Genomic DNA, 14256 nt, shown 5'->3' with positions numbered 1-14256 from the left:
TTTGCTAGAGTTATTACTTTTTAATTTTAAATTGGGGGTATTTTAGTTGTTTCATAAAAAATTATTAATGTCAGTTGAGAAAATTTATGGCATTTTGTGGGATCTCATTATCAGTTACATATTTCATGAGATTTTTTTTGTCATTTTCCCAATTATTTTTAGTTTTTCCAAGTAAAATTAGTGGGTTTTTTTAAAATATTTTTATAAACAAATCAAACAACCATTCATTGTTTAAGTGAGCAAGATAAACAAACAGTATCGTTTTTAAAGTAATGTCTTGACTGAGAGATGTTATATGTTAGGTTGTGATCAATTGAAGTGTGTTAAGATAAATTTTTTGTCTGTTTTTTAAAAAATAAATTTACAAGTCCTCACTGGACATTATTAAATCACACTTTGATGTTTATAATTTTTTTAATTGAGAGAGTCTGAATGAAAGGGATCAAAATTCATCCTTCACGACTTAAATTACAAATCCTTATATAACATTCAATTCAAAATGGCATTAGACCATCTCACCCAAAAACATTGGATTTGATAAGTGAACACCAACTTTCTTCTTTTTCTTTTTTATCTTGTAAAATTATTGTCGTCGTTGTTGTTTACAGTACAATGTTGTGCGAGAGAAGCATGCCTCAATATAGAACAAATACATAATATATAAAAAAAAATACAAGAATTGGAATTTCGACTTGAAATATATTAAGAGTGGAATTTCATCTTGAAATATATTTTGAAATTTACATCATGCAGTTTTAAATATTAAAAATTAAATCACAGAAAACTGCTACAATTTCTGATGAAATTGCATGATTTTGGCTAAAAAGAAATGCATTTAAAAAAATAAAAATAATTTAATAATGTTCGAGGAAAAATGATATATTTGTATAAATTTTCCGGAATTCATACCAGGTGCGTATAAAATATCAAGGAATCTAATTGTGACTGTCGAGAGTTTTAAAAGTGATTTATTTTGAAAAAATTATAATACCGAAAGTTAGAGTATCATTTGCTGGGAATGAACGGTGTGTTGATTAATGGAGTACCCAGTACGCGGAACGAGATCAGTCACGGTCAAGACAAAGCCAACACACACACAAACACAAGGCAGCCAAGAAGATCTGGTGATGTTTGTACGAACCTCCTCCTAACTACCATTCGGTAGACCACTTCTCTCTCTCCAATTTTTTTGGGTGTGGGGTTCGAGTTCGATAGTAAAAACAAACAATTAGGTCCTAATCAGCCCTCGAATAACATAATAATAATTAAAAAAAGAGGATACGTCACCCAATGTTGCTTTCATTTCAAAGTTTGCTTTTTTTTTTTTAGACCATAATGTAACAGGGCCAGAGAAAAACAACAAGGCAATCAATCAATCGCTTTCCCACGTCAACATCACAGACCCGTGGGACTTGGACGCTTCTCTTTTCAAAACCTCTAATTCTAATTCTAATATATAATTATATATCACTTAAACGTAGCCTCGGTTTTCTCATATACTCCATTAACCTCTGCTTTGGGTAGAGACAGACCATGCGATGTCCTTTTAAATTAATTATAAAAAAAAATTTAACATCAAATCTGTAAAGTATATTTAAATGATTAATTTGTAAAAAATTAAATATTAAATTGGGTATTATATGTAAATTGGTCAGAATTCATTTTGATAATAAAATTGTAAAATTATAAAAAATTTAAATATTAAATTTGATTGTCAGATTGGTGATAAATAAATATATTAAGATTTTTTATAAAGTTTTATTCTAATAAATGTAAAATAAAAATAAAAAGGTTTAATTTTGAATGGTATTGTTCTTGTAAAAAATGATGAGTATTCCTGATGAGCACAAAAAACAATCTAGAGTTAAAATTAAAATTTTTATATTAATAAATATGATATTAAAAATTAATTTAAATGAACGGTAGTTATTATTCTAAAATAAAATAGAAGGTCCAGATTAAACCAACAGTCATGAGCAGGCGGTGCTCAGCACCGAATGCATCTGCTACCTACTGCAACCTGCCTTCATCACGAAGCCCACTCTTTTCTATTCAAATAAATACTCAAAAAATAAAATGTGATTAATTAAATCTTAACGTCTTGCCGGAGTCGGAACTTGCAACACGCATAGACAGCTATTTATTCAGGACGATGGCCGCTGAACTCGAGCTCATGAGATTTTTTTTATGGGGTGGATCTTTTAATAATTAAATCAAATTTCAGTGAAAATTCTATTCTTTTTTTTAAATAAAAATATTGACTCTTAGACTCTCACATGTCGTACCGACACACATAACTAAGTGGTGTGCACACAACCCATTCAAATTGTGGCCTTCGATCCAGGAAATAATTTAGGAGCCATTTGGTTGACAATCTATTCTGTTTTATAGTATTACAAGCTTGCATAGCTTTCATTCATTCATTGTTTTTTTTTTAAATAAATATATTATATAATTAACCACCGTATATCAATCTAACATGCATTTTTTAACAGATTGTGTTCATTTTCTACTCTCTAGACAGTGCTTGATAAACACCTGGATGACGAGACATTTTTTTTTTTTAAGAGCTTCAATATTTCCAGACAATCTTTACTTAAACATCCTCATAATCATCATTTTTTTTTTTCATCCCTTGCTTTCGAGGCTTTCTGCTTGTTGTCTCCTTCTATGTGCAATCTAAAAAGCACATGCACACCTATTTATATATGGTGGCCTAATATGTTTTTGTCCAAAAGAGCGGAATATAATTACAAATTAAATGGTAAATTTGCACTATATGCCCAAGAATATTTGAGACTTTAAATTTATTTTTTATGTAATATTTCGATCTCTTCATCATTTAAAAATAATGTAGTGTTTACCAATGATCTTACAGGTACAAAAATTAACTCTAACAACTAATCAGTCAGAAAATTACATCAAATGATGAACAATATATTTGGATTATTTTCTGTATATTTTTATCTTTTTTATAATTTTTGAATTTTTAGTTTTTGATATTATTTTTTATAATTTTTAGTTAACTAACAATAAAAATAAGCATTTGTTAATGACAAAGAGAATGTTATATTATTTTGAAATGTCGAAGAGAAATACTTTACTGAAACTGAGTTTAAAAGCAAATTTATTCTTTACGCTACAATTATTGTTTGTGAAATGCTCTATTATCTCATATGACAAGACTTGGATATTATTTTCCCGGGGATGACACATTCAAAACAAACTTTATTCTCGGAAGATTGGACTCCTGATCTTAAGAATTACTCGACAACTGTGTGCCTGTAGTATGAAAAAGTGGTGCATAGCACAATAATTAAATATAAAACAAAATATATATCGGGTAAATTATACATGATTTCTAAAACATGATTTTTGTTCGGCCAAAAAAAAAAAGGAAAGAATGATAGAGAGGTTATAAGGAAATCAATTAATTCAAATTAGATTCTATATATATTAAACTTTAAAAATTTGTAAGTTTGGTTCTCAATTTTATAACTTTGTTGTGATGAATTTGTAACTTATGTGTTTAATTTTAACAAAAAAATTAAATTTATTTATTTTTTAACTATGTTAAAATTTTAAAAATAAGTTGTAAATTTATCATAATAAAATTATAAAATTGATGGGTGATTTTGCAAATTTTTAAAGTTAATACATGAGACCTAATTTGAACCTCTCTATCATTTTTTCTTAAAAAAAACTTGAGTTGTGTGTAGAGTTACAAATGATTCCTAGTATTTAAAACTTTACGATCAAGCTTTCCTAGACTCTTATATTTACACAAATATTCCTTCCACACTTAATTTTTTTATTATTTCACTAAAAAAATATAATATGAGAAGGATTTTACTTTCATGAATTTAAAGTCATAAGGTTATTTAAATTTGAGTCAGAGCTTGAGTGGCTATTTGTTTAAAGATGTTTTGTCGATAGTATATTATGCTCATAGATAAAATAATAGAATAATTAACGATAATATTTGAGTTAAAATTTGAAACATCGCCCACTAAGGATCATAACTTTACATAGGCTAAGTAATTGAACAAGCTAAAATATCATGAGAGTTTTTTCAATCAAATTTTAAAAGTTATAATTATTTACACATGAGGGGAGATTTATGGGTGTTTGTCCACTTTAGCCGAAATACTAACGTGTATAGTCTTTTCTTGTTGTGGAAAGCAATATAATGCAGGTTTGACACCCGTTTTAAAAAGTATAAACTGAGCAGAGTTTACATAAACAAGCTCGATGCTAAACTTTACTTTGCCGTGGGAATTATTACAACAGCTTAATTAAAACATCATACCATGAAAAGTTATTAATTTTAAGGATCCACTTATAGATATATAACCGCACATATTATTTATGGCAAAAAACTTATCCTTATATATTCTTCGCCTCTAGATTCGAAGACTAGTCAGGCCATTTAACTTGTGAATTATAATTAGAATTAGAATGCATCTCCTAATACTGGCATTGAAACAACCTGCCAGTAAGCTTTTTGTTCGATAATTTATGATTTGTGACGCACGTGCTCGTCTGTCTTCTGTTTTCATTCTTCTCAAAAATGGAATCCAGCCTCCCCTGCCAATGTTCTGCACAAGCGACTGAAAAATTTCTAACAGAATCTTGTTTCTTTTTTCTTTTTTTTTTCCAAAGACTGTGAATATGTTCAGTTATCATTACAGATAATGGGTTCTTTCAGATTGGGAAAAAAAAATAGATGTTTTTTTTTTTTAAATATAAGAAGTAGGCGCTGTTGAACAGCAGAAATTGTTTTGATCTCCACAATCAATTATATATTTTGCTTCAAGGCACAACGTATCATTTATACTGTATCTTATTAAAGCTGAATCCTTCTCAATTTATACTAATTAATAAACAATGCACAGTCCTTTCCCTCCCTCAGAAAAAATATCGTAATTTCTTTCAACAAAAAATTGCATAAAATTAATCTCTGGCAAATTTAAGCCATTTAAACTAACCATGGAGGGCTTGTAAGAGGTAATTATAGTACAATAACTCCATTAATTTCTAAATAAAAGATTAGGAAAACAATTTGAAGAATTTAATGATTTTTTTATTTTTTTAAATATAAAAGTTTAAAAATATGTTGTAATGCACTTATGTTAAATTCGCGCTATGTTTAATTGTCCATAGGTTACAGTGTGTCGGGGATAACCTGTTCGAGATTGGGGGTGTCGCAAACGATGCCGTCTAGGTGGGAATTAGAAACGACGCCGTGGGCATTGTCTCCATCGAGCTTTACCTTGGTGTGGAATTGCCAAGTTTCTTGGCCCCAAAACCATTTTTCTTTCTACTTCGCCGATTCGCGGAGCGCATCGACCTCTCAACCTCTTTCGTCCTTCCCCCATCGCGACTTGTTCGCACAAAATCTCTGGTTTTCGCTACCATCAGTTACTTTTTATCGATCTCAATGACACGAAATCCTCCCTTTTACTCTTTGGTAACTCGCTGCTAACGGTTGCCACATAAGCCCTACTTCCCGCTGTCCGGACGCAGCTTCTTCGATCGTTGATTTGGTTTTGCTATACCCAATTGAAGATCTACATCCGATCTAGGGTTTTCTTGTGGCCCTATTTTACGAATCTAGGGTTTCTCATCGGGTCAAGAAGGTGGAATTCGATTGGAATTGATGTTTCTTTTCAGGGATGAAGTTGGGATCGATTCAGTATTCAAGGGACATGGAGGGCTATGCATGTGTCGGGAGGTGAGGAGTGGAAACAGAGGCGGCACATGTGGCCAGTCCCTGTCACCGCGACGATTGTAGCTCCCGCTGCCGATTCTCCCTTATCCGAATTCATATGCAAAGTATAATAGCGTTCCCCTTTCTCCGTTTTTGGGATTGTTAGTCTCTGCCGTTTCTGTGTTATCCCTATCGGAGCTTCAGCTTTTTCCCCCTCCTAATGTTTCCCTGCACGATTTTTATCCTCACAATTATAATCTCCGTATGTTTGCTGGGGTCAATTCTTTATATTTTAGTCCTATCCCTTAGGCTATGAGTTATGATAAAATTTCCTAAAATTTTCAATTGCTAAACCTTCCTAATGTTCTTATCTTCATCAGGCATGGGTTTACTGGGCACTCGTTTGACTGTGGGAATACGTTCTTTACGCTAAGCAACGAGACGAGATTCGTCTTACCGGCATTTTTTTTTTGGCCTTGAGAGAATAGAGTTTGCAGTTTAATTCGAGCCTCGACGATATACGTTTCCCTCTCACTTTTTGGCCTATTCGTCTTATGACGAGCTCATGTTTTGACGTTTTTTCAATTGGCAGTCGTCTTGTATGGGCATAATTGCATTTCGTATTTTATATGATAAATGCTGTTGCCCGTTTAGGAGTAGCAGTTTTAACGATGATTTAATCTGTTCAGGGCTCAGAGATCCTTTCTAGTTTTGGTATGCCTTCGGGATTATCTGCTTGCTAATTGTTGAGTGAATCAGTGGCGTCACTTCAAATTTTGTTTTGGGAGAAATAGACTCGGGGGTGATTTTTGGGCATGACATTATTATTGTGACATAGGCGAGGAGGATGATGGTTGGGCAATGGAGGTGGAAAGTTGTGTTTATTGTTTAATGCTTAATAGGAGTTTCCTATTTAATTCATATAGCTGTTCATGGAACTCTTGTTCTTCTTGGGGCTATGTATTATGTGTGACTTTTAGTCTTGAATTTTGTCTTATTTTTTAATAATCAATTGATGCTTTTGTAAAGGAAAAATGAAGTTGCCCCCCCAAAATGTAATTCTGGTTTTAAAGGCTGTTCGCAGAAAAAAGTCTGGTTTTAAGAAGACTATTGCAAAAAATTGATTTCAATGAATTATGCAGACCATATTTTTGAGAATTTTGTTTATATTCGAAATATTGTTTGTTCCCATTTGCTATGTTGCAAAGTTCTAAAGATTTTTGTGATATTCATGTTACAGGATGGACGCAAGATCCATGTTGGTGATTGTGCACTTTTCAAGCCGCCCCAAGATTCCCCACCTTTTATAGGAATAATTCGCAAATTAACATTGAAGAAAGAAGAAAGTCCTAGTTTAGAAGTGAATTGGCTTTACCGACCTGCTGATCTGAAGCTTGCAAAAGGGATCCAATTGGAAGCCGCACCAAACGAGGTCTTTTACTCCTTTCACAAGGATGAAACACCTGCTGCATCATTACTCCATCCGTGTAAAGTTGCATTCCTTCGTAAAGGTGTTGAACTTCCTTCAGGGATATCCGCATTTGTCTGTAGACGAGTGTATGACATTGAGAGTGAGCGTTTATGGTGGCTAACTGATAAAGACTACATTAATGTCAGTCTTCTGATTTTTTTATTTCTCTATATTATAATTTTGTTTATAATAGCTTCACTGATAAGCTTGCGAACTTTAAATGGATGCAGGAACGACAAGAAGAAGTTGACCAGCTATTAGATAAGACGAGACTAGAAATGCATGGGGCAGTGCAGTCAGGAGGCCGTTCTCCAAAGCCCTTGAATGGTCCAACATCAACACCTTCACTGAAATCTGGTTCTGATAGTGTTCAAAATAGTTTTTCCTTTGGTTCACAGGGTAAGGGAAAGAAGAGAGAACGTGGTGATCAGGGATCTGATTCTTCTAAAAGGGAACGGTTAATCAAAACAGAAGATGGTGATACTGGTCAACATAGGCCAGAAAACATGTTAAAGTCTGAGATTGCTAAAATTACAGACAACGGTGGTCTTGTGAACTTTGAGGGAGTTGAAAGACTGGTACAACTCATGCAACCTGAAAGTGCTGACAAAAAAATAGATTTGGCTGGGCGAATAATGCTTGCTGATGTAATAGCAGTCACAGATCGGTTTGAATGTCTTGAATGGTTTGTACAGCTCAGGGGTCTGCCTGTATTGGATGAATGGCTCCAGGAAGTCCATAAGGGGAAAATTGGTGATGGTAACATGCCTAAAGAAAGTGACAAGTCTGTTGAAGAATTGCTGTTAGCTCTACTTCGTGCATTGGATAAGCTTCCAGTGAATCTTCATGCTTTGCAGACATGTAATGTTGGAAAGTCTGTGAATCATTTACGTACTCACAAGAATTCAGAAATTCAAAAGAAGGCTAGGAGCTTAGTTGACACTTGGAAGAAACGTGTTGAGGCTGAAATGAATATTAGTGATTCAAAATCTGGATCTACTCGGGGTGTTTCTTGGCCAGCAAAGCCTGCATCTTCTGAGGTGTCACATGTTGGAAGTAGGAAAACAGGAGGCTGTGCTGAGGTTGTTGCTAAGAGCTCTACAATGCTACCAGTTGCATCCAAAAACTGCCAGGCTAAGATTAGCTCAGGAGAATCATTGTCCAAGCTCTCACCGTCTTCCACTTCAACTAAAGCAACTACAACCTCAGTAGCCTGCAACTCAAGGGAGCAAAACATTAAAGCTGGAGCTGGAACATCAGATTTACCCTTGACACCTATTAAGGAGGAAAGGAGCAGCAGCTCTAGTCAGTCTCAAAACAACAGCTTATCTTGTTCTAGTGAACAAGCAAAAACTATTGGTTCTTGCAGGGAAGATGCAAGGAGCTCCACTGCTGTGTCAATGAGTGCGAGCAAAATTCCTGGCAGTGCATCTCGCCCCAGGAAATCAAGCAATGGTCTGCATGGGTCTGCTTTAACTGCAGTTCAAAAGGAGCCCCATTCTGGGAAAAACTTGAATAGAAACTCAGCTTCCGAGAAGGTTTCACTGAATCAACCAGCCCATGAAAAATCACCTGATGTGCATCTTCCCGATCATGGAAGTAATCAAAGACTTATTGTTAGGTTGCCAAACACTGGCCGAAGTCCTGCTAGGGGGGCTGGTGGGGGCTGTGAAGATCCTGCCATTCTGTCTGGCAAAGGCTCACCTCCTGGAGATAAGCATGAGAATGTGGATAGAAGAGGGAAATCCAAAACTGATGGTTCTCAGAATAATAACATCTCGAATATGGCCACAGATGTTTGTGATGCTAGTGAAGCAGTGGCTGATTATGAGGAAGGTAATGGCTTGCCAGCTGGTGAAGGATTAAGGGCGAGTGAAGATGGTGATAAACTCACAGAAACATCAAAGCCAACTAGTTCATCAGGATTTCTTTCCAGATCAGGGCAGACTTATGATGCTTCCTTGAGCTCCATAAATGCTTTAATTGAAAGTTGTGTGAAATTTTCTGAAGCAAGTCCCTTTGTGTCCCCGGTAGATGATGCTGGAATGAACCTGCTGGCTACTGTAGCTGCTGGAGAAATTTCTAGGTCAGAAAATGTGACGCCTGCAGTTTCTCCTGGGAGGAAGTCTCCTGCAGCAGATGAATCATGCTCAGGCAATGATAGTAAGCTTCAACATTCTGGTGAAGCAGATGATCGCACTCTTGAACATTTGAAAGGTGGGGCTACTGAAGATCATGTAAACGCCATTGATCCATCACAGCAGCTCAAAAATGATGCAAGGCATACAGTAAGATCAAGATCATGTGATCTGCCTGGAGATGGTGAAGCCACACAATCTGGTTGCAAAGAGAAAATTGGTGATGGTAGAAATCAAACGAATTCTTCCCCTACAGATTTGTCACATAATGCGGAAGGTCAATTCTTAGGGCCTGAAACCAAGGAGGAAGCTTCTGAAACAATATTGCCTGCTAAAAAGGAGAATGTTGCAGAGCCTGAGGGAGTTAGCCCTCTCCTTGAGCAGAGGAAATTGGAAACTCGTTGGGCTAAGAGCAGCATTAATTCAGACTCTAAAATAAAAATAAGGACTTCTATTGATGAAGACCAGAAGTTTGATCATGTTAATGAGAGGATGATGGAGAATGAAGTTTCAGTTTGTGAACGACCTCATGTAAGTCTAAAAATAGAGAAGGAAGTGTGTGAAAAATTACCTGAATCATCTACAGGTTCGGGTAATGAGAACCAGATTAGTGGGGAGAAAGTGGCAGGTAGTATCATCTCAGTGCAGAAGCCCACTCTGGCAGAAAACCATGAATTTTTTGAGGGCAGAAATGAGAATGTTGTTGTCCCACCTTCTGCTTCTAGTTATCCTTTGATGGAATCCAAGCCTTTGAGTGCTGCTGATGTGAAACAGGTGGAGGATAGTAAGGAAAGGCAAAGGGATCTGGACTCATCAGGGCCTGCCGTCAACAATCAGTGTACTGAAGAGAATTTGGATAGAAAAGAGGTTCTTGGTCTTGGCACTGATACAACAGTACAGTCTGAGTCCCCAAAAAATTCTGTACAAGAGAATGAAGTGCTCAAAAAGTCTTCTGGGTTTAATTTGGACAGAGTTGTGTCTGATGGTGCTGAACAACATGCCACTGGTGCTATTGATTCACTTACTGCTAGAGCGTCGGATATAGCAGTGAAGCTGGACTTTGATTTGAATGAGGGATTTCCTGTTGATGATGTGAATCAAGGGGATGTGAGACAGGAAGAACCTATCACATCATCTGCAGTCCGTGTTCTGTGTCCATCACCTTTTCCTATTTCTTCCTTGTCTGGGGGCTTCCATGCTTCAATCACTGTGGCTTCTGCTGCCCAAGGGCCTGTTATTCCACCAAGTAAGGGGGAACTTGGGTGGTCAGCTGCTAACAGTGCATTCCGGCCAGCTGAGCCCAGGAAAAACACAGAGCAGCTGTTAAGTGCTAGTGATAATAGTGCTACCAAGCAAGGTCGTGCACCTCTAGATTTTGATTTGAATGTGCCTGATCAAAGAAGTTTTGAGGATGTGGCTTCCCGTGGCTCTTCAGAGACTTGTTTAGAATCCTTGCCTCGTGACCGCGGGACTGCAGGACTTGATCTTGATTTAAACAGAGTTGATGACACTCCTGATTCTGGTGGTTTTTCTGTGAGCAAGCTGGATATTCCTTCTTTACCAACTAAACCTTCATTATCTGGTGGATTGTCCAGTGGTGGAAATGTATCAAGAGACTTTGATTTAAATAATGGGCCGGGCCTTGATGAAGTTGCCATTGAAGCTCCAGCTCGTAGCCAGCAGATAAAAAGTACTGTACCAATGCATTCGACTGTTCATGGTGTAAGAACAAGTAATGCTGATTTTGGGAATTATTCATCATGGTTTCCTTCAGGCACCTCCTATTCTGCAATCAATGTCCCACCACTTCTACCTGGTAGAGGAGAACAGAGCTTTGTTGCTGGTACTGGAGCACAGCGAATTTTGGGTCCTCCAGGTAGCACTTCTTTTGGTCCTGAAATCTATAGAGGGGCAGTTCTTTCATCCTCTCCAGCTGTTGCTTATCCTCCCAGCACACCATTTCAGTACCCTGGATTTCCTTTTGAAACCAATTTTCCTTTGTCTTCGAATTCCTTTTCTGGCTGTTCAACACCCTTTATGGACTCCTCAACAGCAGGTGGACTTTGCTTTCCTACCATGCCCTCACAGCTAGTTGGGCCTGGTGGTGTTATCTCATCCAATTTTCCCCGTCCCTATGTTATGAGTCTCCCAGGTGGCACAAGTAATGTGATGCCTGAAAATAGAAAGTGGGGAGGTCAAGCTCTCGATCTTAATTCAGGCCCTGGCAGTGCAGATACAGAGCGGAGAGATGATAGATTGTCTTCAGGGTTGAGGCAACCTCCTGTCTCAAGTTCCCAAGCCTTGATGGAGGAACAGATGAAGATGTTTCAGGTGGCAGGAGGTGTATTGAAGAGAAAGGAACCTGATGGTGGTTGGGATGGAGCTGATAGATTCAATAGCTATAAACAACCCTCTTGGCAATAGGATGACGACTGTTTGAAGCAAATTTTCAGGAGGTTGTGGGCCCCCTTGTAAGATCTCTCAATCCTTCTAATCTTTGCCTCTATGAACTCATGGTATTTCATTGTTTCGTGGGGTTTTGTGAAAGTTTTTGGTTTTTCTAAATATTTTCGGTAAACATCATTGAGCGATGGTCTTATGCTAGCTGCTAAGTTCCATGTGAACCAAACAAGTTTCCTTGTTGCTTCATTGGTTTGGCAATGTACTAGCTTTTTCCAAGTGGCCATCATATGTATGTTAGGAGCGTCTCTTCACCTTGTTCACTCTGGTATTTGAGTTGTCGGTTGAAATATCTGTCTCTTTATGGTTTGTATATTCTAATTTCGAAAAAGAAAAAAAAGATTGTACCTGCCTCTTTTACCCCCATGTTAATGCTCGAGATATAGTCTAATTTCAAATGTTACGGTATCATGCAGCTTTTGTTCATAATGTCAGAAATATTGAAGAAGATACAAGGTGTCAAGCCAGCCTCGAACGAGACTGCAGCTGTGGCTCGTAATTTCTGACTGACAAAGGGATATGGGCCTCTGATGCAGCTGTTTTGAACGAATGTGCTTGGAATTGATGGGCCTCTTGCAGATGAAGTTTTTCCTGTGTAGATATCTAACTTAAACAGCAGATGTGATAATGCCGCCTAGATTCAGATTCAGAGAAGTTGGCATGGAGTGTATGACCGCACTGCAAAGTACCGAACACCAATCCGTTCTTCGAGCATTTGGATGGAGAGGATTGGATGTATGAACTGGCTTAGGCTTGAGGCCAGCTTGGGCCTTCTTTCAATTATTTTTTTTTTCTTGTTTCATATATAGTTATTGCTGTAGTCTTGACTGCCGAATTTTGTCACTTATCACATTCTGGGTATTGATAATGCACAGGTTTAGCCATCATGGTCCGTGTGTTACACTGTTATTTTACCTCCTTTCCCTTGCAGCAATTTGTTGATCTTCCCCGTCAAAATCCTTCGAGAATTTTACAAGAGTATCATTATGGCCATGTACGACGGATGGCCTTCACTCATAATTCCCTCGCATGTTTATTACAGGCGTAGAAAAATGCTTCATAAGAAGCCTGAGAAGTGAGAAAAAGGCAAGAATTATTTACTCGTCAAAGTTTTCTCTACTTCGGCTTTCTTTGCCGGAAAATAATAGCCTCAACGCTCCCAGGGCTTTTTTGTGGGAGCTAAAAGTAGTCAATTTTATTAATATTAAAAAGGAATTGCACTCACTAATATCAAGGAATTAAGCAAATCAAGGAAACAACCCTTATCATACAACCCGTTGAAAAGCATATAATCCTATCATGTAACCGAGATCATTTGGATTCACTCTGTAAATGTCAGTGGCCCACAATACTGTTTGCAAGATGTCCAGTCCTAATTTTAATGTCTCTTTCAAGTTCAATGTGTTATTTTCGCGGCACTTCGGTGTTCCACTAGTCCATGTCTGTGTTCATTTAGTTCCTGAATTTTTAAAAAGAGAACAGAAAAAACAAAAAAAAAAAGGTCAGGATGAGAATGCGCTTTGCCGTAACCTGCACGAACTTTTTTCAACTTATAGCTATGGTGTTTGATTTTGATTACAAAACCTTCAGTTTTTAGAATCTCAGGTCAGGTCAGGTCAGGTCAATCTTTTATTTTTTTAAGAAAATAATTCTTATACAAAAATTCAGGGCATATATTAATTATTACTTGAATCCAGCATGAAAAAACAATTTGAGGAGCCCAGAGAGGTGTGATACGGGTGCTAAGAGACCGTTTGACTTATTTATTTTGTTTAATAGTCATGAAATGAGTTCTAATTTTTCTAAAAAATTAGTCGACTTATAAATGTTATTCATGCTTGTGTATGGGCACAGTGACACGTACTCTGGATCCAATAGGTCATTATTAATATTTTTTGTCATGGGAGCGTAATGTGAATGCTGCTTAAAAGTTGAAATATGCTTTTAGAATTTAGATTGCGCCGATAATTAAGGCCTTCCCTTCCGGCCGCCTCTATCCTGCTCTCTTAACGTGGATTCGCATCCCTCAAATTAATTTAATTTCTTTCTTATTTTTTGGAACGAATTTAATTTCTCTCTAATACTTTTAATACTTTTTCCATCTCAAATTATAAAATACTTTTAGATAAAATCTTACATATTAATAAACCTCATTAAATATACCTAACAAACTTATCTTTCCAAAACAAATATAAATTTTTAAAAATATTAATCATTTAATATATTAAAAAAAGAAATGATAAAAATTAATTATAAAAAGAGAAAAGGTAATATTAAAATTAATGCATTTAACGAAACATTAATCTATCCAAAATGTCTTATATTTTACGATAAAAAAATCCTTTAAAAAATGTCATATAATTTAAAATGGAGGAAGTATAATGAAACTTTTAATTTTTAAATTTGTTTCAGTTATTGGTTTGATATTTTAGATCTGTCTTAATTATCAATTGAATCTTTATTATTTAAAGAGGAGA

The 14256-nt window shown here is 36.3% G+C and overlaps 1 protein-coding gene across 2 annotated transcripts; it reads left to right on the top strand.

Moving 5' to 3' along the window:
• The first annotated feature begins 5215 nt into the window (after positions 1-5215).
• Positions 5216-12666, top strand: LOC129308611 (uncharacterized). Of its 2 annotated transcripts, none has more exons than XM_054949855.1 (4): positions 5216-5835; positions 6951-7322; positions 7412-11790; positions 12215-12666. In XM_054949855.1, exons 1-3 carry the CDS (start codon positions 5719-5721, stop codon positions 11741-11743), a joined length of 4821 nt encoding a protein of 1606 aa, XP_054805830.1. In that variant the 5' UTR covers positions 5216-5718; the 3' UTR covers positions 11744-11790; positions 12215-12666. The 2 variants fall into 2 exon arrangements, with proteins under 2 accessions (XP_054805830.1, XP_054805824.1); XM_054949849.1 differs by having other exon boundaries at positions 5218-5835; positions 12196-12666.
• Positions 12667-14256: the final 1590 nt, after the last annotated feature.

The sequence above is a fragment of the Prosopis cineraria genome, unplaced genomic scaffold (assembly GCF_029017545.1).
Source record: "Prosopis cineraria cultivar Desert tree isolate PC_DT_omini unplaced genomic scaffold, ASM2901754v1 PC1, whole genome shotgun sequence".
Classification (NCBI taxonomy): Eukaryota; Viridiplantae; Streptophyta; class Magnoliopsida; order Fabales; family Fabaceae; genus Prosopis; species Prosopis cineraria.
Note: the sequence above shows the minus strand (reverse complement) of the source record. Positions and strands in the feature narration are given on the sequence as shown.